Source organism: Scomber japonicus, chromosome 23 (genome assembly GCF_027409825.1).
Source record: "Scomber japonicus isolate fScoJap1 chromosome 23, fScoJap1.pri, whole genome shotgun sequence".
Taxonomy (NCBI): Eukaryota; Metazoa; Chordata; class Actinopteri; order Scombriformes; family Scombridae; genus Scomber; species Scomber japonicus.
Window position 1 is genome coordinate 4,601,196 of NC_070600.1, and position 27,990 is coordinate 4,629,185.

The window sequence follows — 27,990 nt, forward strand, 5'->3', positions numbered from 1 at the left end:
CAAATCACCAGTTCAGGAAGTTTTACAAACATGGTCACCCCAATATCTCACCCCGCCTAATCACGATAATTCACAAATTTGTACAAGTTGCAGCGATAACATTATCAGGACACAGTCATTCCCTCATCCTAAAACCAGTTTACCCCCCACACCCTTTCAAAATGTAAATATTATATATTTGGTGAGTATGTGACAGTGGTGGTTTTGACATGGTTTTTGTCATGGATCTTGAGGGCACTTTTTTATATAATGGTTCAAGTGGTCTTACAGCTGTTTTACATCCCTGAAACCAACTTGTCATGCAATACAAAAAATGTGGAAGAATCATTGCATTTAAATAGATATTTGGTGCCTCAACTGTTAAAGAGTTTCTTATGTGTTCAAAGTTAGTAAGGTTAAATTTCAGTGTTACTGAGCTTTTACATCAAGGGTAACACCTAAATATTTGAATTCAACCAAATTTTTATGTTTTTGCTCATTTACTAAAACGACAGGACAAATTTGCACCTGTTGTAAAAAAAAAAAACAAACCCAACAACACATGGTCGGTGTTGAAATATATCTATTATTATGTTGGATATATCTGTTACACTTAAGAAAACACAGCTTTCACTCTTTATATGACGCGACTGTGTTAACTCTATATGAACCCTCGCTTAACAATCTATACTCTGTTTTGACTGATTAACCTCTGTATGAACTTATCAACTCTCATTGATCAGGACTGAAGAAGTACCAAAGTGTCAGTCTTCTCACAGAACCAGCTGGTGTTTCCCCTTATCTAATCACGATACTATGTCGTAAATTATAGTAGCACTACATTATCAAAGGGGCGCCTGTCACATTACTGCTTCATGTATTTAGTCAGAAAACTCTGTACTGCTGTATATGACTTGTCTCCTTGCTGCAAGACGAATAAACACTTGAAACTTCAACGAGTCTGTGCCTCTTTGAGAGAATTTTCGTAATAGTTACACAAGCATGCTTACACTCTTCTTTTAACTAATCAACCACACAATTTTCCATTTCTGGCAGCCAGTCCAAGCATCCCTTTTCTGAAGCTTTGCTTCCTCTTTGGTCATCCACACCTCATGCACACCCCCATCTGGACTGGCCAATGAATCTATTGAGCAAACAGTCAACTCTGATAAGAAGAAGCTCCAGCATAGGTGTCAATATATATATGTTGCTATGAGACATTAAATGTCCTTGTCAACTGTTTGGTTATGGAACCAGACAGTTGAACAAGTCAGCCACTTCAAAGACCTTGGACTCACCGTAGACAATAAACTGACATTTAACCAACACACCACCAACATTCACAAAAGGTCCCAACAGAGACTCCATGTCATTCGAAAACTCTGTGCCCTCTCTGTTGCCACCCACCTTCTGTCACTACTGTACACCAGCATCATTCAACTCATCCTCTTGTACTGCTCACCATGTTTTTACAACATGCTGTCCACCACTAATAGAAACAAACTCACAAAAATAACACACACCACATCAAAGATCATTAACCATGCCACACCCAACCTCACCGAGCTCAACTACAGTTCTCAATGTTGGTGGTGTTTGTATGTATATTATTTAATGTTTGGCAGTGTTTCTGACAGATTGTGAAAACAAATTTCCCCATGGGACAATAAAGGCTATCTATCTCTTTGGACTAGCTCACTTAACAGTAGGTCATTGTCTGGTTTTCTTGCCAGCAGGATGTAAAATTCAGCACAATCCTAGAGTCTCCTCCACAGACTGCAACAGAGGTGTGTAGCAAAAATAAGGGAGAAGCAGACAGGAAGGGGGTCAGAGGGGAAAAAAACCTGTGGTTATTGTTAGAACAATATATCTATTATTATCTTGGATATATCTGTTACACTTACACCACAGACTATTTAAGCCAATGGAAACATATATGTAAAACAAGCCGAACTCCAGTTTATCCAAATATGACTTTATTTATGCTCATTTGTACATTAATGTTCTGGTTTTAAACACTCGGTTTTGAAAGCAACTTTGAAACCATTTAGTCTCAAATGAAAAATAAACTTGCTAGAGAGGAATGTTGATTGAAAATTCAAATCAAAAGTTGATGGTAAAAGTAGAAAATGGCATCAAAGTGGCATCATACTGGCTACAGAGGAAGTGATTTTCTCTCTGTACGTATGATAGAGTTGAGTGGGATCATGCGATCTGAGTGACGGGGCATTGCTCGGGCTGGTCCAGGAACAGCGTCTGAAACATGTCGTTATAGAAGGAGGGGTGGTAGAGGCAGGCCCGGGCACAGTCTGGACTGAAGTTCAACTCCAGGATCTGAGGTTGCATGAGCCGCTCACCTGACACAGGGTCAGAACGCACACAAATTAGATGATTTGGACGATGAAGCACAACAGAGACTAGCGCTATTAAAAGGTGTTATAAGGTACTATTTATATACATGGTTGGATTTGTGGCAGGTTTGGGTTAGGACTTTTAGGTAACCCTAACCCAACTGAGCCATATGGAGTCCACTTTATACATCCAAAGTATAACTTGCAGCTATCAGACTGAAGATTAGATGTGGCGGTGTCGTGTTATATTTTTAACTTTGGCAGCTTAAAACTGTTATCGCTCAACTGGGACACATGTGGCTGGATTCTCAGGAAACAGGATCTTGCTTGCTCTGGTCTGTGCATGCATAATTTGTGCACCTTTTTACATTTTTTTATCTGTTTACAATATAACCAATGAAATGCTTTGATGTTGTGTGATTGGTGATAGGACCCTAGCAAATTTCTATGAGAGGAGACCACTTTGACAGATACTTAGTACTGACTGATAATAATAGGCTACTGTGTCATTATTATTTTCTTAACAGGTTATTAGAGACACTGGTGCGCTAATACATAACCTAAATCCTTGACAAATCTGACAAAGTAGCTGATAGGCATGAGGTAGCGTAGTAGTCCTAACTTGAGCAGCATGGCTGTACTTATGAAAAGTTAAATAGCACCAAACAAATAAGATTGGGACTTCATTGGACCGGATGCCGATGTTCTCCGCTCTTCTGATGAATTAAGTATAGAACTAATACTTACCATTTCCCCCCCTGCGCCACTTGAGCATGAGGTCTACGGCATAGATTGCCCGGGATGATGGGTAGGCACAAACACCGTATGGAGCCGGTCGAGATGAGGCTGCCTCGAAGAGCTCCTTGAACGCTTTAAATACCTCTGCCTGTGAGAACGAAGGAAAAGAAAGAACATAACAAGAAAGTTAATCGGAGAGAAAGGAATGATTGAAATGAGGATCTGAATGAGGAAAAAGCTGAAATAAAGACAATGTTCAGTGGTTAAAGCTCTGAGATACTGGATTCCTCTGGTGTTGTGGTTGTGGTGATGACATGGATCTGACCCAGACTAACAATGGCAAGAAGTACATGCCAGGAACTAAAATGGGAATGATGGCACCCATAGTTCTTTAATTCCCCTGGAAGTTCCAAGAAAAGCTCCTGCAGTCATAAAGGGTTAATGTTCACACTTACTTCCACCTCCTTCCATGGATACTGGGGGTACTGCTTCTCAAACATAGGGATGAACTCATCATAGTGCACCTACAGACAGAGAGACAGTGATCCTTCAATGAATACTAATCCAAGTTTTGCAGACTTTGGAAAAGTAAAAAAGCAATACCTGTTTGAGTTAATCATTTAAGTGTATGATTGTGATTGTGCAATGATATGCCACAAAGGTGTCCAACCAGAGTGGAACCAGAAATGTTATGGAGGCCATCATAGAACATGAGGCCAATTAATCTATTGAGCAAACAGTCAACTCTAATAAGAAGAAGCTGTGTCAATATATACGTTGCTATGAGACATTAACTGTCCTTATCATTTCAGTCAACCAATAATGAATGAAGACAGACTGGGAGCTAATTGAAAAGTACCTGCTTGAGCTGCACACCTTCTGCATAGTTCATGACAGTGAAGTGCTTTTGGTAATCGTCAAAATGGTCCAAGGAGAAAGGTCTAGAGAGGAGAAAACAAAGTCCAGGCATGAGAAAGGGATGAGAACAGTTACACTTACATTATGTGTTTAGCCAATTGTCAAGTTGCGTTGCAGCAAAATTTGAACCAGATTCAGTTTAATTTTGCCAGATTTATCTGCTTTGATACACCCACTGCATCAATGCACTACCCTGATTCAAATGAATAAGAGAGGTGCATTTTTTCACATAAGGCTCAAGTCAGTCTGAACACTGCCTTAGTCTTTTTGTCCTGAATGCAAAACCTATATCTGTATGTATATATTTTAAAAGTTCTTGCCATAATGATTATATTTTTACATGTAGTAAGGAAACGGCTTAGTTAAAAAATAACTAGAGAACCATGCTCTGAGGTCACTACCAAGTTCTGCTTTTGTAAATTCCACAACAACCAGTGGCAACATGTTCATCTCCACAAACAGAGAAGTTTAGCAACTGTGGTATAACCATTATAGAAAGAACCTTACTAATGAGATGTTACACAACTCCTGATCTTGAGGAAAATGCTGAATATCAACCCATTTTGAATAGCATTTGTGAGTTTAGTCAGCTTAATGTGGATTTGACCTTAATCAAGCTGGACCACAATACTGAAGACCAGTGATTTAATCCTGCATTAAGGATGCAACACATAAACTCATAACTGTAACAAAGCATGCCACGAATAAAGCACTCTGGCACTTTGGCACAGGATGTTTTCTTCACACTTCTGATTTTAAACTGGTACAGAAAGGTGTAATGTAGTCACCAACACAGATATTGCTATTTGACTGTCATGGTAACAGTAGTTTGCACAGGATGTGGTCTACATGTCTCTCATGCGATAATTAACCCACAATGCTCTGAGGTCACAACTGAAGTTCTGCTTTTGTAGATTCCACAACAACCAGTGGTAACATCTCGTCTCCACGAACAAAGAAGTTTAGCAACTGTGGTATAACTGTTATGGAAAGAACCATACTAATGAGATGTTACATAACTCCTGATCTTGAGGAAAATGTTGAACATCAACGCATTTTGAATAGCATTTGTGAGATTAGTCAGCTTAATGTGGATTTGACGATAGTCAAGCTGGCATCATGATTAGGGATGTGTCATTAAAAACAAATTATCGTCGGTCGCAGGGTCTAAAGTCGACCTTTTCATTGAAAAACTTTAATCAAGAGTTGAGGTGTATAGTCTAGTATGAAGGGTTCATTATAAAACTACTCCAGAGCAATTTTCACTTTCAGCCACTAGGGGGATGTCTACATTTTTGTAAACAATCTCCACCTTATTTTGAAGTAGAACTTGACACGGAGTGAATTTTTACTGCTGCCCTCTGATGCTTTGACTCGGTGGTAAGTTGGCCTGCTAGCTAGCTGACTGGAGAGAACAGCTGACTCATATGAAAAGGCATCCATCTGCTGTGACGGTTACCGAGGGAGATGGACCTGACGCTAATCACCAAACTAGTACGTCAACATTTGGAACAGCTGAAGGAAAGTGTGACAAAAGTCTCAGAGAGAAAAGTAACGTTACGTCTCTCATTGCTAACATGATTGTGAAGGATATGCTCAGCAATGTTTATGATGGGGAGAAAAAATCCACGCTGTTATATTTTAAGTCTATAAGCTCCTCTGAAGGCTCTACACTTCCTGTGAGGGCATTAATGATCTTGCTTTGAAACAAGAAAGGAGAAAGGAGATTAAGCTTTGGCAAAAAAAAGGAAAACGATTTGTAATAGGATGAAGAACTAAAGCAGGTGTTACACCCACGACTAGAAAGAGAGGTCAGAATGATGAAAAGTGAGGAGAAGTAAGAAGAAGCTGGTCTGCTGAGTCATGTTGGTATGTTTATGCATGTACATTATATATGTAATACCTATTAGCAAAGCGCAACCAGAAGACATTGTAGGCATAGAGACGTAGAGGCTGCACAGAGTGTAACATCAGCATGTAGCGGATGTCAAACTTCACGTCCCCCACCTCTTCCCTATGGAACAGCACTGGATCTTCAAGGTACTTACACACCACCTGGAAGACAAATAACACATACAAAGTGTGTGGCCACAACACAATAAAATGATCCATATTGAAATTAAACTGGAATAACTTTTCAGCACATAAAGCTTTATTTACATGAGCATAATTTGGTAATAATAACTTCATTTGTAGAGCAAATACAACAAAAGAAATTACATACACCAATTGCTTCACATTAAAATGACCTAAAAAACTGCATAAAGCAATGAAAAAAAGAAAAAGAATGTAACACAAAATGGAAAATAAAAATGGTAATAGTGTTACATTGTTAAAGTAGATAAAAAAAAGAATAAATATATACAAAATCAACTAAAATATAACATTTTAAAAGAAGTTCAGTAGGCTAATACATCAGTGTGACGATGACTATCTTCCCTGTTATAAAAATTAGGATTATACTATAACTCAGATGTCTTAAATCATACAATGTGTGTGTGCTCCTGTTTCTACATGACTGATTTAATACTTCCTGTCTCAATGGTCTGCTGAAACTGGCAGAAAGAGAGTTCAATTGTACGTGTGATGGAGGGTCAGAGAACTTCTGCTTGTCTGCTGATTAAGGGAATATGTTTGCCAACTGTTAGAAACCGTTATGATGGTATCTATGGAAATATCTGTCAGTTATGGGAGGTCTGACAACACTCCACGATAGGGCTGAACGATTTATCGTTTTCTGATCGAAATTGCGATTTCAGACAGCGCGATCATGTGATCGCCAAAGCTGCGGTTTTTGCAGCGCTCCTGACTGACTCAGGATCTGTTGTGTCAACTATTTTACACATACATGCCGTCTCCCTACCATCCTGCCAAGCTCACCAATCAGAAGCGGCATGCTACTCGTGGACAGGTCACGCTAACCAATCAGTATTAACCGGCTCCTTAATTATAATTATTCAGAAATAGCTTCAGCTGGACCTGAAGTGGAGTTAGGGGATATAACCCCCAAGAAAACCAGCACGTCGGTCATTTGGGAGTGTTTCGGGTTTGAGGCTGCAGACGTGCACCTGAAACAGGTACTGTGCAAAACCTGTCGCGGTAAAGTTGCAACATCCAGCGGAAATACAACCAATTTGTACCGGCACTTGAAAAATCAACACAAGCATTTGCATGACGAAAAAGTCCGGTGAAAAGTCCGGTGAAAATGATACTCAGGCCCACTGTAGCAAACAGACTACAATTACAGCATGTTCTGCCAGTGTAACTCCGTATGATAAGAGCAGCGGAGACACCGAGAGATTTAAAAACCTCCTCCGCACGCTGGACAGAAGATATATGATTCCCTCCCGCACCTACTTCAACCAGGTTGCCATCCCACAGCTGTACGCAGAGTGTAAATGCTGAGTGATGTAAAGATGTCAGGGAAGAGAGTATTATTGTTGATTTAAGTATTTTTGGGATTTTATTTGTTCTGCACTTCACCCTGACGTGTGGTGTCAGCCTTTGTTTAAAAAAAGATATTTGAGTTTTATTTTATTACCATTACTTGTCAAATTCACTTAAAAAGATAGTCCAGGTTTCTTAATATACAGTAGGGTTGAATAAAGTAAAGAGTTGTTGAATTTAGTTTTTCTTATTACTTATTTAACATTGTTTAGTTTTTTTGGAATTGTTTTGTATTCTATTTAGCTTTTCTTTTTTTTTTAAATTAATACAATTAAGGATTTTTTGCCATACTTTTTTTAAGTACTCTTTTAGTTCTTCATTTGTAATAACTGCCATTGGTCTTTAGTTTTTATCCTTGCATTGGAGTAATAGCATTTAATGTTTTAATGTTACTGTACATTGTGAATATTGCACTGAAGCTTGATTTGAAGGAAATCGTGAATCAAATCGAAATCGCAATATCTGCCAGAAAAATCGCAATTAGATCTTTTCCTAAAATCGTTCAGCCCTACTCCACGAGGAGTCTTTTCTATTGTAACTCTGTCTGTTGCATTGGTAAAATGCTCCACTCTTGTACAAGTTTAATAAATTCAACTTAAACTTTGATATTTTGAATCCGGTCTCCTTCATTAATTTCCTATAACTCTCCCCATTTAAATTCATTTTACATCTCACCTTTCTCTATAATTACAGCCTTACCTTATTAAAGAAATTAATGCCCACATTAAGTCAGCTAAATCCATAAATGCATCTTTTTCCTCTATATTTTGGTCCTCTGTCCAGACTAAATCTGCAACCTTCTACTGTGAAAACTGATCTTGTAATCAGGTTAATATATTTTAGTCATATTTAACCATTCTGTGATCTTAGAAAAGTGTGTAAGACATAAAAGTAAGTTGTTGTACATGGGAAAACAGAGAGTATAATGTACAGATCTGACATAAGAAGGGTCTGGATTCACAATGCAGGACCAAGAACTCTTTCCTGGCATATTCCTTTAAACCTTGTAGACTATGCTTCTTCTGGAATGATGGGATGATACTGATTGGTCAATATCCCAGGACTATCTGATTAATTTAACACTATTAATTTCTTCCTATGATGCTCTTCTTCCCCTTCTGCCTTTAAGTGAGGCCATAAGTAACAGCTTTAATAATAAACACATTTTTGATGTCAGTTCAATAAGCTGAATGTCATTACTGTCAAGATTTGGCTCTTTAATACACTACAATACTGAAGACCAGTGATTTAATCCTGCATTGAGGATATAACACATAAACACATAACTGTAACAAAGCATGCCACGAATAAAGCACCCTGTATTTTGGCACAGGATGTTTTCTTCACACTTCTGATTTTAAACTGGTACAGAAAGGTGTAATGTAGTCACCAACACAGATATTGCTATTTGACTGTCATGGTAACAGTAGTTTGTAAAGGATGTGCTCTACATGTCTCTCATGCGATAATACACCCACAATGCTCTGAGGTCACAACTGAAGATCTGCTTTTGTAGATTCCACAACAACCAGTGATAACATCTGTGGTTTCACTGTTATGGCAAGAAACTGACTAATGTAATGAGATATTAAGTAACTCCTGATCTTGAGGAAAATGCTGAACTTCAACCCATTTTGCATAGCATTTGTGAGTTTAGTCAGCAGTGGTGCTTCTATTGTGGGCAGATAAAGCTTGTTTGGTATGAATATTGAAAGTTATTTTTGACGCATCATCTATTTAGCCCCTGTGAATGTCGGCACGCAGCAAATATTCGATTCGTTGTCGGTTATACCCACTTACTAGTCGACCCTGAAAAAATGGGCTCATGCACAACCCTAATCGTGATGTCTGCCTATGTGTGTGTTGGTACCTTTGGTGTGCTCTCTCTCTGTCTGATTATGTAGTCCAGGTTGTTGGTGATGTGTGTGTCCAGTCCACGAGCCAAGTTCCATGGCTTACAGATCCAGTGGTTATCCTCCCCCCTGAAACATACACCGAGACACGTTTAGAGAAGCTGTCAAATGTTGAATGCCAGGGACCATCCAACACACAATATGTTGTTGTGCTTATCAGACCAGCAACACATCCTTGGTTATATTCTAATATTCAGAATCAGTAAAATACCAATGTAGTAGTCTTACGATTACTAAAAAAAAACATGATTCCAACCTCTGTCGTCTCAGTTGGTAATTCTTGACGAACTGTGGCAGCTCTGTCTGGAGGTTAAAGGTCTCTGGTAGCCAATCAGGTGATGGGCCTCCTTTCACTCTCCGGGAAATAGCAGCCAGGCAGTCCTTCACAGTGACCAGGCTCTCACAGGGAAACTGGTTGAGCATGACATGAGGTCGCTCCTCGCTCAGCTTCCTGTCAGATAAGAAGAAGGTTGGAGTTTCAGAAAACTGATAACTGTATCAACAAAAAAGGGCCAGGGTCTCCTTTTTTGAAAGTGGAGCGAATTTAAAGCATGATGTGGTTACATATTGATGCAAATATGCAAAAAAAAGGTGTGTATAGATGAATTCATTAATGTAATGAATGAATGAGTTCTGAGTTCAGTCAGAAACTGAACTGGACACAAACACACTTCAATACACACGATTGGTGCAACTGATAAGGCAGAAATTACTGGTCCATTGTAAATTATTACAATAATACACCATTCACCCAGATCAGTGTTGAAATGAAAAGATATCAGTGCATGTCTATGTTTGGTTTGTAGTGGAACAAAACAAAAACGTAGTCATAACAACTGAACTCTTGCTTATTCTACAAACATATGCTAAAATAAACTAGATACAATTATTGGTACCCTTTAGAAGTTGTAAGAAATAATTGATTTGCAGTGATATTTAAAGCAGACTATTGTGTTTTAAGTTATATCACAGGTGTTTCCTTATAATCATACAGCCGGTTAAAATAAAGGGTACTAAATTGCAGTCCAATAGATTGTGCATTTGGTTAGCGTGTGTTTTGTGGATGAGCTAGTAAGAATAACTGTGGAAATGACAACAGGTGCAGACACCAGTATTTCAATTATGCTTTTGTGTCTTTATGGAGAGTTTAGATGAGCAGAAAGCCCATAAGTGCAAAATGAAATCGGATGCCACGGAATTAGAGATTCTAGTGGAAGAAAAAATTATTTGGAATATTACCAGAAAAAATGCTATATGGGAGAGTATTTGCGTCAAGTATTTGCTGTTGGTAAAACCAAAAATATTTAATTCCAAAAACATTAACATCACTGTGCCTCCGTCTCCTCCCCAGCAACAGCAACAGCAGTCATCTGCATGTAGCACGCAGCAGGTTAATACCTTCCAGCTAAAGAATGTGAGGAGAAAGCTCTAGTGTATTGTAGTGTAAATGTACTATTCAATCATGATAATTGCATTTGGTAAAGGCTATACTGAAGATTGAGATGTATGGTTAAGAATGAACTGTGTTAACACCTGCTGAGTTCATGTGATTTAATATGCTCTTACTGATTGAATTCACTACACTGTAACCCATAGATGAGAAATGTAAAAGGACCAAAAAAAGATCTGTGAAACATGCAACCAAATATACTCATTTCACATTATTCTTTAAAAATGCAGTAAAAGGAAAAACAAAAACGTAAAATTTTTTATGGTTTAAACATGGTCAATATCAGAAAGACTGAAACATGATGGTGTATTTTAAAGAAGGCACTTTGTTTTAAAAAGGAAAAAAACAAGGTTTGACAATGGCGGTGTTGCAGAGAGTTTGTGTGCAAAAGAAAAAAGGAGGCCAGTGTGAGCCAGGATCACTATGGAGGAGAATAGAGAGGGCCAGTATAGACCAATTAGGGGATGATTTGTTGAGAAGCAGAGAGAATGAGGGACTAGTGTCAAGGACAGGCCTTGAGATAAGCAGCAGATGCAGAGCGCTATTACAAGATGAAGAGTAGACTGTGATGGAGGGGCAGAGAAGACAAGTGTGTCTGCAGAGAAAACCAGTGTGTGTTGTATGAAAAAATAAAAAGCCAGGATGATGTCGTGTTCAAAATTTGAAGAAAGCGATGCAGTCGATGTTTGAGAGTTCAAAAGACAAAGTGTTTATTTGACAAAGCAGAGAATTATACGCAGCTGCTGACTTGTTCTACTTCGCTTGAGAGTTCTGTAGAAGAAGTCCTGAATATGTATTTTTAATTCCTTTTATACCTTGCAGTTTTGGGTAATGCTGTGCGCCACACTATCTCATTGGCTCACACTGGTTGCTTTTGTTCTACTTCAGGGACTTTCCATACCATATGTGTACGTGACATCTCTTTTAATTTAGTTGTTGGCTCAGATCTGGATCTGCCAAATTAGATGATGTATTTGGTTCTACTTCACTTTTAACTAGCCCACAGGAATCATAAATTCTGCAGTGGAGGAGTGGAGATGCATAAATTGTCCTGGTACTGTCTCACATTTTGCTTCCTTCCTCCTTATCATCAGCTGCTATGGCCTTCTGTGCTTTCGTAGGAATGTCATACATACTCTCACGTCTATATTTTGGGTTGAATTAAAGGTCTTAGTCTTTTATGGTGAACATTTAGAATCAGCAACCCACAGCATCACTTCAAACCATAACTGTCAACTGTCTGACTCTACATTTTAATAAGAAAAGCAAATGTTTATTAGTATTATGTTGTCTGATTGAAGTTGATTAGCAAAAGAATTTAAAACCTCACAGTGTGCAGTTAGAAAGAAGTGAGTTTAGCTGTTCCTCATCTCTGCTGGAGGCTAGGAACTCCTGTTCAAATCTGAACAGTTGATACAGTTGAGTAAATAAAGTCACATTGCGTAGCCAGTAATGAACACACCAAAAAAGAAAATATTTCTGATTCTGCCGTATGACTTTTTTTTTTTTTTTTTTTTTTTAAACCATGTCACGATGCACATTGTGTCACTGCTATAGCTATGCTAAAATAGTGAGGGGGGGGGGGGGGGGGGGGGGGCATGTTTTAAGAATCTGTGTCTGACATGGTGTTTTTTCCAAAGTAAGTTCAGTTATTTTGTGAAAAATGCATAAAATTGCCTTAATGACGGGTTTACTTTAAAGGCCTTTTCTCTGTACGTTTGCTGACAAAAATTACAAGATAAAAAAAAACTTAAGGAAACTAATATAAAGAATAACTAAAGATTAAAAGAATAAGATAAGGTGACAAAAATAAGAATGTATGAGGTGAAGGAAAGAAAAGATGGGCAGAGCAAAACCTGAAGTCAAGCAAAGCCGGTTTCAGAGGGGTGTAACTGTTTTTTCTCCTGGGGTTAGGGTTAGGGTTTTTAAGGTGAAACTTTTCATCATCATCATTCATTCAGTATTTAAAATATGATTATAAAATGCATACTATAACCTATTAAGACAGAACATATCAATTATGATCAAGTATAACACGTTGTTATTCTACTTATTCCATAATAGATAATTGATTTCTTTCTTTCTCATATTAAGTAAACATTCTCATATGAAAGGAGAATAATGACAGTTCTTCAAATACACATTTATCTATGATCACTGTAATAGCTGTTACCATGGAGGTTTCTTTAGGTAATTAATACTGATATAAGTAATTGGTATTGTTTAAACCATACTATTTCCTAAGATGTTCTTGTTTAAGTTCTTAACACTAATTTTCTCACTTTCATGCTCTGTGTGGTTTCAGGAGACACAGAGGGGGGAAAGTCAGGAATGTGTTTTTTAATCTATGAAAGTGGTCTGTGTGACTCTAATCTGATGGTATAGAGGGGGAGTGGAGAGTCTTTCCATTGCTCCAAGGAATGTTAATGAATCTTTGTTTGTCCAAGAGACTGCCAGTCTTTATATCAAACCTGGTCCAATTTACTCCTCTCAGGGTCAAAGGTGACTCTGGCCAGATGATGTTCTGAGCCGTACTGATGCTGTGTCGGCTACAGTAGTGATGTCACCAACGAGCCGGCTCCAGTAAACAAGCATTTATTTATTTTTTGGTAAAGTAATACAAAGCAGAATGAATGGGTGCTCCATGTATGCAGTCAGTGATTGAATGTCATGTGTGCTGAACAGGAGGGAGAGAGCAGTAGCGAGGGAGGGAGAGGAATGTGGTACAAAGATGGGTGAGAAGAAGCAGCATTTGGCTACATTTTAACAGCTGGCGATGTCAATGTCAATAGCTGTCCTTTTTAATTTTATTTCTATGCTTAAGTTTTTATATGTGTTTCTATCTGCTTTGTCTAGTAGAATTTATAGTAGAGAGAATTTATGTTCTCTCTGCTTGACTTTTTTTTTTTTTTTTTTTTACTTTTTATTTAATTTTTACATATACAAAGAACATGAGATCATCATGGGTGTTACAGTTAAAATCAAAGTATTCTGTTACGCATACATCATGGTTTAATGTCATACTATTCGAGGTGCATACACAATCCATTTTTCCAGGGCCGCTGCTAAGCTTTTGGGGGCCCTAAGCATAAATGGTCCCCCCCCCCCCCCCCCCAAATTTATTTTAAAATTGACATGAAATATACATATAATTATGAAAATGGGTATATTAAGCAAAATATATAAAACAAAATGTCAAAAACTTTCTTAACAGCAGCATTACAATATAATATGTAGCTGTTATAATGTATCACTGTTTATACTATTATTGTCATTTTGTACATGTTTCAGGTGTCTTTGTGTTTCTGTGTTGCTTAAGAGGGCTGTCAACTTTTATTTTGAAAATACCGCTTTTATTTTGACATTCTATGTTTTTGCTGCACTGTGGCAGAGAGTGAGAGGTAAACAGGAGAAGGTGAAGATGCACATTTGCTGTAGTTAAGCTAAACTGTAAAGTTAAGGACCAGTTTCCATGGTTACAAGGTGTTTAAGTGTTCAAGAATCATCTGAAAACCAGAGATAATTCCTCCTTTACACGGCACGCAGCCAACGAGCTCATTCATGTGTTTTGAGTAATAGGGCACACAATTAAGAAAAACAACGGTGGGCCTGTTCATAACTCATTTATATCATTTCTTTAATGTAATAATATAATAACTATCATGACTTTTTTTTTAGCAACCTTGATTTTGGGGGCCGCCGCCAGGTACTTAAGGACCTACGCGCTGTGCGTACTCTGCGTATGGGGAGCGGCGGGCCTGCATTTTTCCCAGCGTTCAGTACATTTCTCCAACTGGAGTCTTAAAACAAAAGTAAGTCGCTCCATACAGGAAGTTTCTTGAATGATCCCACGCCACTGGTCCAATGTTGGAGGATCTGGTTGCAGCCATTTCCTAGTTATAGCTTTCCTACTACATGCCAAAAGTATCTTCAATAAGTATTTATCTTTCTGTAGGACTATTTCCGGTATTATACCGAGATACAAAGTAACAAAAGAGAAATCTAAATCCACCCCAATTATCTTATTTATCTCGGTAGCCACCTCCCCCCAGTATGACTGGATTTTCGGATAGGCCCAAAAGACATGAAAGTGATTAGCCATAGAGGTTCCACATTGTCTCCAACAGAAGCCTCGGCTCTGTGTGCCTGTTTGCAGCGCTGTTATTTTAGGAGTTATAAAAAATCTCACTACATTCTTCCAGCCGAACTCTCTCAACGATCTTGAGTTTGCAGTGGTGGCTTGTGTCTCGCATATGTCCATCCAGTTCTCTTCTGATATTTGTATTTCTTCTCCCATTTTTGTTTAATGTATATTGTAGAATGATTTTTAGAGGCTTGCATAGCTGGTTGTTTCTAAGAGACATTACACTTGATGTAACTTGATGTTTATTGAGGGGTGGTAATTAATGTTGTATAGTTTAGCTACTCAACATGATTAAGATATCCTCTCCCAAGAATCATAACTTAAGTTTACTTTGCATTACAGCTAAAAACTTATCACTTTGCACTTTACTATTTCTTATTTTCTTTATGTTGGAGGCTCGACGGGAGCCCAAGTGCTTAGCTTTACAGTCCCCACCCACAAACACTTAATGTGAGGATTTTTTCTTGAGGGATGTTGTAATCACCTTGTTCGTGTTGGTGATAGGGGGTGGGTGGGTACTGGACCTAATTACGAACTGAAGCTATTCCGCCAGATTTTTACTTTTGTTTGTGTTTGTTATTGTGTCTTAGTGTCTTTGGGTTTCATATATGGTGCTCATTTCCCTGTATACACATTATGGCCAATATAAACAACACAAGAGGTTATGATGGTTGCCCTGTTAACTTCATAAGTTGGAATGTCAAAACACTTAATCATCCAGTGAAATTTAAAGTAGCTGTATGTAACAAATATATTCCAAATAATCCTAAAATGGCCCTAAATATCCCCAGACATTAAGGAATCATGTTCATTTCAAACACTGATATGACTGACAGTAGTAGTCCAGCCAGAATATTCACATTTGAAAAGCTCAGTTGCAGCCCTCAAGTAATGTTTATGTTGTCATTCTGTGTTTTGGCCTGATACTCCACCCACCACCTAGCTACCAATCACCAAGTCAGTACTGATGCTCCACCCACCACCTAGCTACCAATCACCAAGTCAGTAGCGTTTCAGCATCCAGGTTGCCAGGTACCACTGAGCTGCAGTCTGATGTTACAAAACCAAAAAAACCTCATATGACTCTCAAATATGTTGTGACAATTTGAGAAACAAAACAAGGGTATGTATAGGAGAAGCCTTTGAAACATGGAGACGGCTGGAGACGGTTACAGCGTCATACAGCACTCAGCTGCACCCGCTGATACGGAGGAGGATATGCAGGATCATGTCCAACAACTGGCAACCCGCGTGAAGTAGACTCTGGCAGGGAGGGGTGAGGAGAGACAGCTCTCTCCAGTGTTTTGAACGTGGGCCGCAGTACCATTTCTAAACGCTTGGTGTCAGAGTTACATACTTCAACTTTAAAAAGATTTTCTCGCACTTAAAACAGCTCAATGTAGATATTGCATTGCAAGAGACCCAAATACGTTCTTGTGATAGCTCTCGCCTTGTTAGGGGCTGGGCTGGCCAGGTGTATTAATCCAAGTTATGCTCTAAGACGAGGGGCGTTGCTATTATGATTAGTAAAAATGTACAGTTCACGGTATCTCATGTGCAAACTGACTCTGCAGGGCGATATGTCATCGTGGTAGGAAAATTATACACGCTCTCAGTTATTTTAGCCTGTATTTATGCCCCGAACTGGGATGACCCTTCATTCTTCACCAATGATTTTTACGAAAGAGTGTGACTATGGAGCTATGGTCGTTTCGGATCACGGTCCCTTAATTATGAAAATGTATATTCCTAATCCACAATCAATATAAAGTCCATGGCGGTTTAACCCCTTGCTTCTTTCAGATGATGAGTTTACCAAGTTCAGTGCAGATAATGAAAATAGATAGTCTATTGATGAGCTGTTACTGCTGTATGTTGTTCAGAAAAATATAAAAAATAAAACCAGGCGGGTTTATCGTCAGGTGCTGATTCAGCGTGTTTCAGTATTTACAGAACAAACAGAGCCGACTCACAGCAGCAGATGTTGAAGCTCGGTGCATGAACACACACAGACGATCAGCTATTGCACTGTGGCAGAGACACACAGTATGAACACAGATATCTGATGAATAAAAGATTCACTAACTTTGTTGTTTTTCCACTGAATGGAACAAAGGATGATGCTTTGTTTGACTCTGGGACTGACAGTCTGAGGAGAGTGAGCTTGGTGAGACTTACAGCGCACAGTGACGATGATGAAGAGTTTTTGGGAATCTAGTAAGCACACAGCTACACACTGTATTAAATATGTAAAGACACTGTGTTCTTTTAAAAGGTTTAGTTAAAACTAACCTGAACCTAGTCTTAGTTAATCTACCGGTCCAGTTCAGTTAAGGACCATTAACCAATAACCTAACACACTGTTTCAGGTGTAATATGTGTGTTTTGATTGTGTTTCTAATAAAAGTAAATTGAAAAAGTTTTGGAGTATAAACATATGTGTTAATAAATGAATAGCTACTGATGCATTCAAATAAACCAGTCTTTAATAAAAAAGCGTTTCCCCTCACATCCCCCAAAATAGACTTATACACTGTTTTTTTTAAAAAGGTATCCCCTTTTTATACCCCAAAAACTGCTGAGGTCTGTGGTTTTGTGGAAAAGAACCCGAATCCCTCTTTATACATTTGACACAGGTAGTTCCTATCTCATGCCTGAAATATGATCATCCTGGCTTTTTATTTTCATACAAGACACACTTGTCTTCTCTGCCCCTCCATCACAGTCTACTCTTCATCTTGTAGTAGCGCTCTGAATCTGCTGCTTATCTCAAGGCCTGTCCTTGACACTAGTCCCTCATTCTCTCTGCTACACAACATATCATCCCCTTATTTGTCTATATTGGCCCTCTCTATTCTCCTCCACAGTGATCCTGGCTCACACTGGCCTCCTTTTTTCCTTTTTTATCCTCCTTTAAGCTCCTTCTAGTTACTTTTCTTGTAGTGAGTGTGTGTTACTGACCTGTAGTCTTTGATGTGATTGTAGCCCCAGATGACGTCCGCCTCCTCCTCGTCCTCTGTGAGCTGGAAGCGTGGATGCGTCAGGTTGTTGGTTACTTGTGACATTTCAGAGTAAACCCTGGAAGCAAAAAATGCACGATAACGGAGAGGTAATGATAATCCACTACAGATGATAGATGATGTAGTGGAGCAATATTGATTATACTTGATTACATTAAAAAGAGAAAAAAAGAAATACATATATTTAGACTTTTTTTTTTGGATCATCAGTTTTGGATTTCAATGATTAAAGTTAGTTTGATTAATGTTAATTTGTGAGTGTAATATGCTCAAATGGCAATGAGAATTCTTATTATTCATCTTCATCATAAGCATTCACTGTCTTAAAGATTACCTTGTTCCAAATGAGTAACTATGTCATATGATTAGGTGTGTGTGTGTCATAATCTGCTGACCATGACACCACTTGCATTCAAATGTCCTGATAAACCCATGTCCTGATTGTACAACACATTATGACGTGCCTATTGTGCTGACATTGTTCTGATAGAGAACAAGATCATCCTTTTTACAAGATAATAAATATTGTATACGATCTGACAGCTTCCCCTGCTCTCTCACACTCCATACGGCAAAGAGTCACTCACTTTTAATTACTTCCTGTCTTCCTGTCTGGGAAGTGTTTGAACATCACAAAGCACTTTTCAAATCTGTTGAATTTTGCCTTTTTAAGTCTGCTATAAAATCCTGCTGTGGGTTCATATGTGGATGTATGATGCTGGATTCATGTCAGAGGTGTATTTTATTAAAAAAAAAAAAAAAAGATAATGTTGCCTCAGTATCTTATACAGCGGCTGTGTGCTTACTTGAGGATTTTGTCTTGGGGCACAGTGTGAGGTTGGATTTCTGTGGGAAACTGCTCCTTGTTTTCTTGTGCGATGGCCTGGAGAAACATACAGAGATTTTTTTATCCATCCATCCATCCATCCATTCATCCTCCTCCGCTTATCCGGGGTCGGGTCACGGGGGCAGCAGCCTAAGCAGGGAAGCCCAGACTTCCCTCTCCCCAGCCACTTCGTCCAGCTCTTCCCGAGGGATCCCGAGGCGTTCCCAGGTGTTTTTATTAGTCTTTTAAATAGATCCTTACGTACATAACATGCACAAGGCATTTATAATAATATATACATAATGCACATATAACAACATACATATTTCCTTTAGTATGTATGGGTTATATATGCCCAAAAGTACCAAGGTTCATATACATAATGAAATTCAATATAGGAATGTGATAATATTTAAATATCACTGCAGCATTTCAATGAGGTGATCTGCTCTTTAAGGGTAGCTGTGGAGCTTTTAAAACATGAATATCACTATGGAGCAATGTCCTGATGTGTGGGTTTGAAATTCAAGTAGTTTTTTTTTTTTTGTGGTGACACTTGAACAGGATCTTGAAATTCCAGCCAAAATAAATGTTAACATTGTGTTCTTAGTCTGATCGGCAGAGGTTACAAAGTCCCTTCAAGGTTTTTCTCATGCATATTTCAGCTCACTCTAAACACTAGTTGTGACTATTTGTTTATCTGTTTATAAAACATATTGTTCCTCAAGTTGCCATAAAGTACATTTGTCTACATCACGTAGGACAAATAAAAAAAAGCCAGGATGATCATATCTGGGCATGAGACAGGAACGATTTGCGTCAAAACTCAAGGCCAAGGCCAGCTGTGTCCTGGATGATGGTTAAGCTTTCATCTCTAGTGAATAACAACTCCCACCTCATGAAAGACCCTCTGACTGCAGTGCAGAGCTCCTTCAAAGAAAGACTCCTCCATCCAAAATATGTGAAGGAGCGATATCGCAGGTCCTTCCTCCCTGAAGCTGTCAGACTGTAAACCTCAACCCCCCCCTACCTGGCATGAAGAAGCATCTACACTTCGTCCTTCCCCTATCCCACAAATAAAAGTAATTATAAAACATTAAATAGATCACTACAGAGATACATTTAGATAATTACATGTGGTGAATCTTTTTGACAGATTTTCTACTGTCACAGCTATGAGAACAGTAAACGGTGATATGGATATTCCAGATGAGGTAGTTGACCATTAGATTTGCTACAATAAATAATGTGGAGCCCATATTCATATCTTACCTATCAATTAACACTAAGCACTTGTATGTATTCATGTATTCATGAAGATGCATTAGACACTGAATGAGAAAATAAAGCATGACTTTTGAGTAATGCTGGATGATTGTCAATGCAAGAATAATTTAATTTAAAATGGATCAGTGAATAGGTTTTTACCTATTGTAATACCTCTAGCTAAAGTGGTAATTTTGCTTTAGTTTTTGAACCTGCACATTAATATAGGTTAATTAATGCGTTATTCAATATTTTGTGAAATTGTGTAAGAATTGACATTGATTATGAGTTACAGGTTTGGCATATCAACATCACTAATGGTTAACCAAATAATGAACATTTCTACCTTTGAGTGAGAGATAATGCAAATCATTCTAAATTAACTAAAACATCCCTGCAGGGAGAGCAAGGAATGGCAGTGTACAAACTAAACAATTAAATAAGAAAAAAGTCTGCATCACATTAAGTTTAACATCAAACATAAAGTTATTGTTACAGTGCCATGTTACTTCTTAATCAACTTTAACTTAAAAACGTGTAATATATGACTGCAAATGTTAACTGTTAAGCACTAAAAATAAAAAAACATAAAAATAAAACATCCATGTTCATCTAAGCAACACTGTGTACTTGTAAAACGGATGCAAGATTTGCTACAGCTGTGTATCCACCTGAAAAATGAATAATGGGAATAATCCTATATTCTGAAATGTCCTGAGGTATTAGGGATAATGCACACCAAGGTGTCCCCGTAGAGCAGTATAATGGATGAGCCAGTGAAATCCATGAAACAAAACATGGACTTCTCTCCATCAAGTAAACCAGGCAAAACATTTAATGCATCTTTGACCTTAACCCTCTGTGTAGTAATATGAAATGGCATCAGCCTGAGCTGTGGTATGGCTACTCAAAAACAGAACGATCTCAAGGAAGTGGCTGCCTCCAAGACAAAAAACTTTTAATCAATTTTTAAAATAACTGCAAATACCCAATAGCGTGGTTTTAGAATTGCAGGGTTTGGGCCATAACACACTACAAACTTTAGTCATCACAGTTTTCTTATCTTTAGTCTTTTAAAAGTCTGCGCTTGTCTGTATCTGCTGCAGAAAAGGTCATTTGAACCAATAAAGGTTGACTCAATCAAACCTAAGTGGACTATCAAATGCAATGTAGACTGAGATAAATATATTCAAGTATGCAAGCCATTTCTCTTGAAAGTACAAATACTACTGCCAGAAGGTAGCCATCACTTTCCTCTCCACAGGAAGAGACATTTATTTTCATTGAATGTTTTGCCTTAATAGCTTGACATATAGCTGGGTCTGGACTGTGGCATGATTGTAACGGTAGCTAACAAGTTAGCTATCATAGCTAGATAAAACAGAAAACAGGCAGCCTGTAAGTTAGGCTCTTTATACTAATATAAAGAACTTTTGTATTTTTTTTTTAACTTTAATTTGTAGAATGTCTAACCCAGTGGCGAGCTGTGACCTTTTACTGTGGTCATGCTGAAGTGTCAATACCATGCGCGCCTGTAAGGGGGGTATTTATTTATTAATAAAAAATATAATATGGTTTTTAACTACTATATCAACTCTCTCACACTAACCTATGGACAGCCAGCCAGCCATGTATGTTTATCATACGTACTGGCTTGAAAGTGACCGAAGAAATTCTTTGCAGTTTTTGTTATATTTACTTCAGGAGTAGGCCGTCCACTTGAAATTATAGTTTTCTTTTCCTCAAAAGTTCTCCGCGAAAACGGCACTGAACCCAAAGACTGAATAGAATTAATATTTTCACTCATTTTTACCTACACGATGAAATGAACCACTGACAGTTTCCCGCTGAACAATTCAAACAAGTCAGTTTTACGCGTGCGCGTTGGCAGATAAGCTGCTTCATCAACAGCTTTTTTGCCATTCAAAAGGATCGCACGGATTTAAGACCAAAACAGTAGAACTAAGGTATTGTATAATTGAACACACTGCCAGATTAATATTTATTTTATTTTTATTATTTTCATGGAAGGGCTTGGGCATGCACTGCATTTATAGCTTACTATGACCGCTCGCCCATGGTCTAACCCCATATCAATCACGGTAACTCTTATGTCAATGACCCTGTTGACTTCAGGAAGTCACATGTAGAATTCCCGCCACTATCCCCTACACACACATTTCCTGTATACATCCTCATCCATCTTCCAATATATACAATAACACCCCTGTTTCTTATTATCACACATCATTATCTCTCTGGACAGAGAATAACTACGTCATCCAGGTCAAAGGTTAATCACTCATATCAATCACAGTAACCCTTACGTCAATGACCCCTTTGACTTCAGGAAGTCAAGGGATGTATTGTCCCCTTTGTTGAATTTGCGCCTTTGCCTCTCACATGACCGGAAGGGAGGGGGGCGGGACATCGATGAGGTAATTTTTTTGTATTATTTTTTTATGATTAAATTTATGTGACGTCATCACATTCTGACAGAAAGTTAGTTCCATATTCTCTTGTATTCTGCTGTTGTTATTTTAATTAGCCCTGTCTTTTTGTCTGGAAGTGTGTGTGCCTGAGACTGAATGTCTGTTTTAGTCTGTGTATGTAATTTGATGTGTGATGATAATAAAATGCCTTGGACAAATGGTTGAGATTGTATGTATTCAGTTGCTACATGGACCAGTTCAGTTTATTTACACTCTGTTTTGAATTTTTAGTAAACCAATTTCATTTGTCTGAGTGATTTAATTTATAGTAATATTATAATTAGTTATTTTTAATTACCTGTGGGTGTAAATGTGAGTGTGAATGGTTCTCTGTCTCTACACGTGATTGGCTAACAACCTGTCTGTCCATGCCCAGCCTCTCATCCAATAGTTCAGCTTGACTGACTCCAGCACCCCTGCCCCACAACCCTCTATAGGATAAGATGAATAAGAAATGGATGTTCTCTCTAAATGTTGAATATCATATCCTTCTGTTGCTGAATAGTGTGTGTTGTTGGCGGTGTTTTACTCACACACACTTCTAAGATACTCTATTTGCAAGATATTAAACTTGCATTATCATTCTGTGTATTTCAGTGTAAGCATGTGTGGGACTGTCTGATATATGGTGTCTGAACTGGAGTTTAATTCTTTACCTCTTTAAAGCTGCAACATGGTAACACTAACTGAACAGGAGCAGTGATTCTCCTCACCTCATAGTATGAGTCTGTGGGCTCCGCGGTGACACTGCTGACCCCATCTAGATCAGTTGGTTTCCACGGTAACAGGCGGCATTGCCTCACCAGGGGGTTCGTCTCTCCGTATGTATAATCACGAGTTACTTCATCTGTGGAAATAATGATACACAGCAAATGTAGATGTGCTTTATCTGACTGCAGCAAAGGAAACTGTCATGATTACTATCTATGTGTATGTGTGTGTGTGTGTGTGTGTGTGTGTGTGTGTTGTAGAGGCAGATATGTATATCATAAGGGAAATGTGAAAACAACAAGAAGAGGCGAAGGGTCAGTTTGGGGATGTTGCAACAGGCCTTATAAGGAGTTGTTTTTACCATGTTGATTTCACCAACTCCTTGTAAGGAGTTGTTTTCACCATGTTTAATATTCCCAAGAAGATCTGGTCGCCATCACTTGAATAGAGTTCCATGAAACCGAACATTAGCCGGAACGTGCCAGGTCAAGTTGACCTGATGCGCACACAATGATGTATGACACCCATACGTCTAAGACAGTATAAAAGTCTGGAGAGGTGTGAGGGTGGGGCTGTTTTGCTGTGTTACCATTCTGAATGAAGATGTTTCATTGATGTGTACAGTATTTGACTCTGTCATCAATAAAGATCCCAGTTGGCTGTTCGACGACTTTTGTTCTCAGTCTCATACTTTAAAGATTACTGAAGTTATCGAGTAATTCTATAGTGTGTGTGTGTGTGTGTGTGTGTGTGTGTGTGAGTGTCTGCTCTCACCTCCTTCTCGCAGGTTCTGCAGAGGCCACAGCACAGTGTAGGCCAGCTGGTCTTGTACATAGAAGAATGGAGCCATGCCACAGCTGGGCTGATCAGAGTGCTGTACCTGGGAGCCAAACTCATCCATGATGTACCACACAGGAACCTTCTCCTCAGCTGACTGCACATGACAACACGACAGAGAGAGAGAGCAGTGAAGCCGCAGACAGATGATGTCCCCACTGATCTGAAACGTCTGCATTCTTTTCCTGCTTTGTCCATTTGTGCATGACATCAGTGATATTATGATGTATGTAGTGATTGATTGTTTGTTATTTGCCATATATTCCAACATCTGTTACATATATTACACCTGACACATGTATATACATATAAATACATGTCTTAGACTTCTACAAATTGTGATATGTTCTGGTTGTTAACCATATAAGGATGTGTAATGGAAAAAAGATATAGCTAATTATTTTTTGTATTTTTTTTAATGGGGTTGTCAGAAGTTTTAGAATAGAGCCACAAGAGTTTTGCTTCTTGACACAGTCAAAAACAGAGACAAGTAAATGAATAAGTAAAAAATATAGAAATACGTGAAAATGATTAACCAATTTAAAAATAAAAAAATAATAACGTCTACATAAAACATAGACCAAAATTAGATAGCTCCCAGGTTTAAATCAGGTGTCTCCATTATCATTATTACTTTTCCTGTCCTTTACAGTCTCAGAGCTTCTTGGCTGCTTGTATGGCAAAAAATAATAGAAGAAGTAAAACAATAAATGGAAGAAATATTCTGTAATTCCTTGGCCTTTCAAGATGACTGCTAATATATGAAGAAGAAAAATATGAAGAACTGTTCCATCTGATGACCCGACCTTCTAACCATGTCTGGTCCAAACCAACCTTGTTCCTCTTTTATTCAAAGAAGGAAGGTGCATCGTGTTTTCTTACGTACCCCCTGGGAGATGTGATAAGTCTGGTTGTACTTCCACATCAGCTCCATCACCTGCTCGACCGTGTCAGGATCGGGCGCCTCACCGTGGAAGTCCAGCCCCATGAGAGCGGCCATTCTGGACAGCAGGCCGGGGATCTGCTCCAGCTGCTCACGGGCATGATCCACGCGGTACGTCCAGGCGTGATCCACCAGGAAAACACTGCAGGCAGCACAGGAGTACAGAGAGGTTTGAAATTCATTGAAAATAAATCACATTCATTTCTGAAAATGAAGTTGACTGCAGGCAAGATGATTATAGGTGATTAAAATGACCAGCTGTGACTATTACTGGTGTCATTACTGTCTCTATAAGTGACAAATGTCCTCTCACAGATTCTAGTCATGAAATATTTCTATGACACCTCGACAGCTATCTGTTCCTAGGACTGCATTCTTCTGGACAAAGACCTCCGATGTTGTACTTGGAGCCACTCACCCAGTTTGTGGGTCACAACCCCCAATGCTCTGACCACACTAGCACTAGGCATGGGATGATAACCGTGTTCAAGGTATACCGCGATATGAAAAGTCATGATAACCGAAACCGCCAAATTTTCTGTCATATCGTTCCTAAGGTATGAGCTGTTTTTTGTCTGGTCAAAGACAGGAAGTGCAGGTCAGAAATCCCTCAGGTGGTGCAGCTGCAGCGTAGAGTATCACAACCCGTGATATTTTTTATTATGGTTATCATACCGCCAGAATCTCATACCAGCCCATGCCTAACTAGCACCACTGGTACCTTTACTCCTCACATCTTGCCTAGCTTCTCTTTCAGCCCTTGGTATTTTTTGTGAGCTTCTTGTGTTCCTTCTCCCTGATGTTGCTTTCAGTCAGGATCTCTACGTCTATAACCACTGCCTTCTTCTGTTGTTTGTCCATCAACATGATGTCCGGTTGGTTTGCTATCAGCAGTTTGTCAGTCTGGATCTAGAAGTCCAACAGGATCTTAGCTCTGTCATTCTCAACCACTTTAAGAGGTGCCTTCCATTCTGACCAAACCCTAACCCTAACCCTTCCAGTCCATACTCAGCGCAGATGTTTCGGTACACTATGCCAACCACTTGGTTATATCGTTCCATGTGCGCTGTTCCTGCCTACATCGTACACCCCACAATTATGTGCTGTCTCAGTAACATCTTTGCACATCCTAGAGTCCTATCTGCTTTGTGTAGTGTAACATTTTGGTGATAATTACTAATAATGAACAATGTTGTATCTGTTAAAAGGGTACTTGATTGTTGACTATTATTTGCTAAAGATGATCAAATCTGAAGGCATTATGTTAAACGAAGAGGTGTATGTGATTCTGCAACTACTGAGTGAATAAGTACTTTATGATTGAATAAGTATAGAAAACCACAATATATATGAGTATAATCTGCACTTTTATTATTATTATTATTATCATTATTGAAAAAGAATGCAGTAAGAAAACTGGGCAATATTGAACTTGAAGTGGCCTGTGGTAGATCTGCTGAGTTAGCTGAACAGCAGCTGTGGAGAGCATTGAGTTACACAAGGTAGAAAAAAACAAAAACTCAAGGCCGAGAATGACGAAAGCCAAAAGGCTCCTCAGGACCCGATGCACCTGCAAACCATGGAGTGAATACAGCAGCCAATAGGGCATGTTTGGAGGCATCTTAGGCAGAGGCGGACAGAGTACAAAGCTTCCTTACTTGAGTAAAAGTACAGATACCCCTTGCTAAATTTTACTCAAGTACAAGTAAAAGTACTACGGTCAGATGTCTACTTAAGTAAAAGTACTGAAGTACTTGTTTTTAAAAGTACTTGAGTATTATATAGTAACTTTACTCGATTACTCAACTTCAGTAATCTTTAAATATGAGACGGAGAACAGAAGTCGTCGAACAGCCAGCTGGGATCTTTATTGCAGATATTCAATACAACAGCAGCGATAGATCAACGGATGGCAAAACAGCCCTGAGGCACGCCCTTACAGACCCTTTATACCACTGATTGCGTGTGGTGTCGTGCGTCATTATGTTCGTGCATCAGGTCAAGTTGACCTGGCATGTTCAGGCTAATATTCAGTTCCTGGAATTCTATTCTCAAGTGGTGGTGGCCAGATTTCCCTGAAAATGCTAGACATGGTGAAAAACAACTCCTTACAAGGAGTTGATGTAATAAACATGGTAAGGCCTGTTGAGCAATCTACTAACCTTTCGCCTCTACTGGTGTTTTCCTTATTCTCACTTCTGATACACATACATGTGGGTATCTGCTTCTACAGTATCAAGAGTACAAGAGTACATTTTCTAAATATTGCATTACTACTGCCACAGTGCTTACATTTATGTATAGAAATGTCCAAGATGGAGTTATGACAAATGTTAATGTTAATACCTTGGAGAATGTAAAAGGAATTGAAAGTAAAATCAAGTCATTTTCATCCCGGCCGAGATGGACCTGCTGCGTCTTCTTCCATTGTTTCCTCCATGGTTTCGTCTCTCATCTAACCTGACCATGGAGTTGACTTTGGCTGAAGGTGATTGCTGATAGGCTGTCCCAATCAGTGGTGCCTGCACAATCCAATCACGTTTGAGAGGGAAACGACAAATTGAGTTTTTTTTGTTTATTTTTAGTAGAAGTAACGGGTACTCACGTTTATGGATAGAAATGTAGTGGAGTAAAGAGTACAATATTTGCCTCTCAAATGTACTTGAGTAAAGTCATGAGTACTCCCCAAAAATGATACTCGAGTAAAGTACAGATCTCTCAAAATTGTACTTAAGTACTGTACTCAAGTAAATGTACTCCGTTACTGTCCGGCTCTGATCTTAGGAACGGGTGCCAAGGGAATGAGATCATGGGTTCTGAAAGAAAGCTGATTGGTTGAAAGTACACCATGCAATGGAGGGGGGGGGGGGGGGGGTGAATCTTTTTGCAAGGGTCAGCAATATTGACAGTATAAAAAATGCCCCAAATTTTAGTTCTTTGTGTCATTTATGCATA

At 38.7% G+C, this 27,990-nt stretch overlaps 1 protein-coding gene across 2 annotated transcripts in view; it reads right to left on the reverse strand.

Annotated features, from left to right (window-relative positions):
- Positions 1-1,933: 1,933 nt before the first annotated feature.
- ttll12 (tubulin tyrosine ligase-like family, member 12) overlaps positions 1,934-27,990 on the reverse strand; it is a 29,839-nt gene continuing 3,782 nt past the window's right edge. The window contains exons 3-15 of one of the 2 annotated variants that reach the window (XM_053344222.1): positions 24,979-25,177; positions 24,030-24,189; positions 23,258-23,391; positions 18,767-18,843; positions 17,902-18,018; positions 17,027-17,089; positions 9,603-9,797; positions 9,304-9,415; positions 5,890-6,041; positions 3,928-4,009; positions 3,524-3,592; positions 3,078-3,216; positions 1,934-2,336 (exon numbers count right to left, since the gene is read on the reverse strand). In XM_053344222.1, coding sequence (XP_053200197.1) covers positions 2,185-2,336; positions 3,078-3,216; positions 3,524-3,592; positions 3,928-4,009; positions 5,890-6,041; positions 9,304-9,415; positions 9,603-9,797; positions 17,027-17,089; positions 17,902-18,018; positions 18,767-18,843; positions 23,258-23,391; positions 24,030-24,189; positions 24,979-25,177 — 1,651 coding nt within the window. In that variant the 3' untranslated portion in view covers positions 1,934-2,184. The remainder of the gene's footprint in view (positions 2,337-3,077; positions 3,217-3,523; positions 3,593-3,927; positions 4,010-5,889; positions 6,042-9,303; positions 9,416-9,602; positions 9,798-17,026; positions 17,090-17,901; positions 18,019-18,766; positions 18,844-23,257; positions 23,392-24,029; positions 24,190-24,978; positions 25,178-27,990) is intronic. The other variant, XM_053344223.1, reaches the window with a different exon arrangement.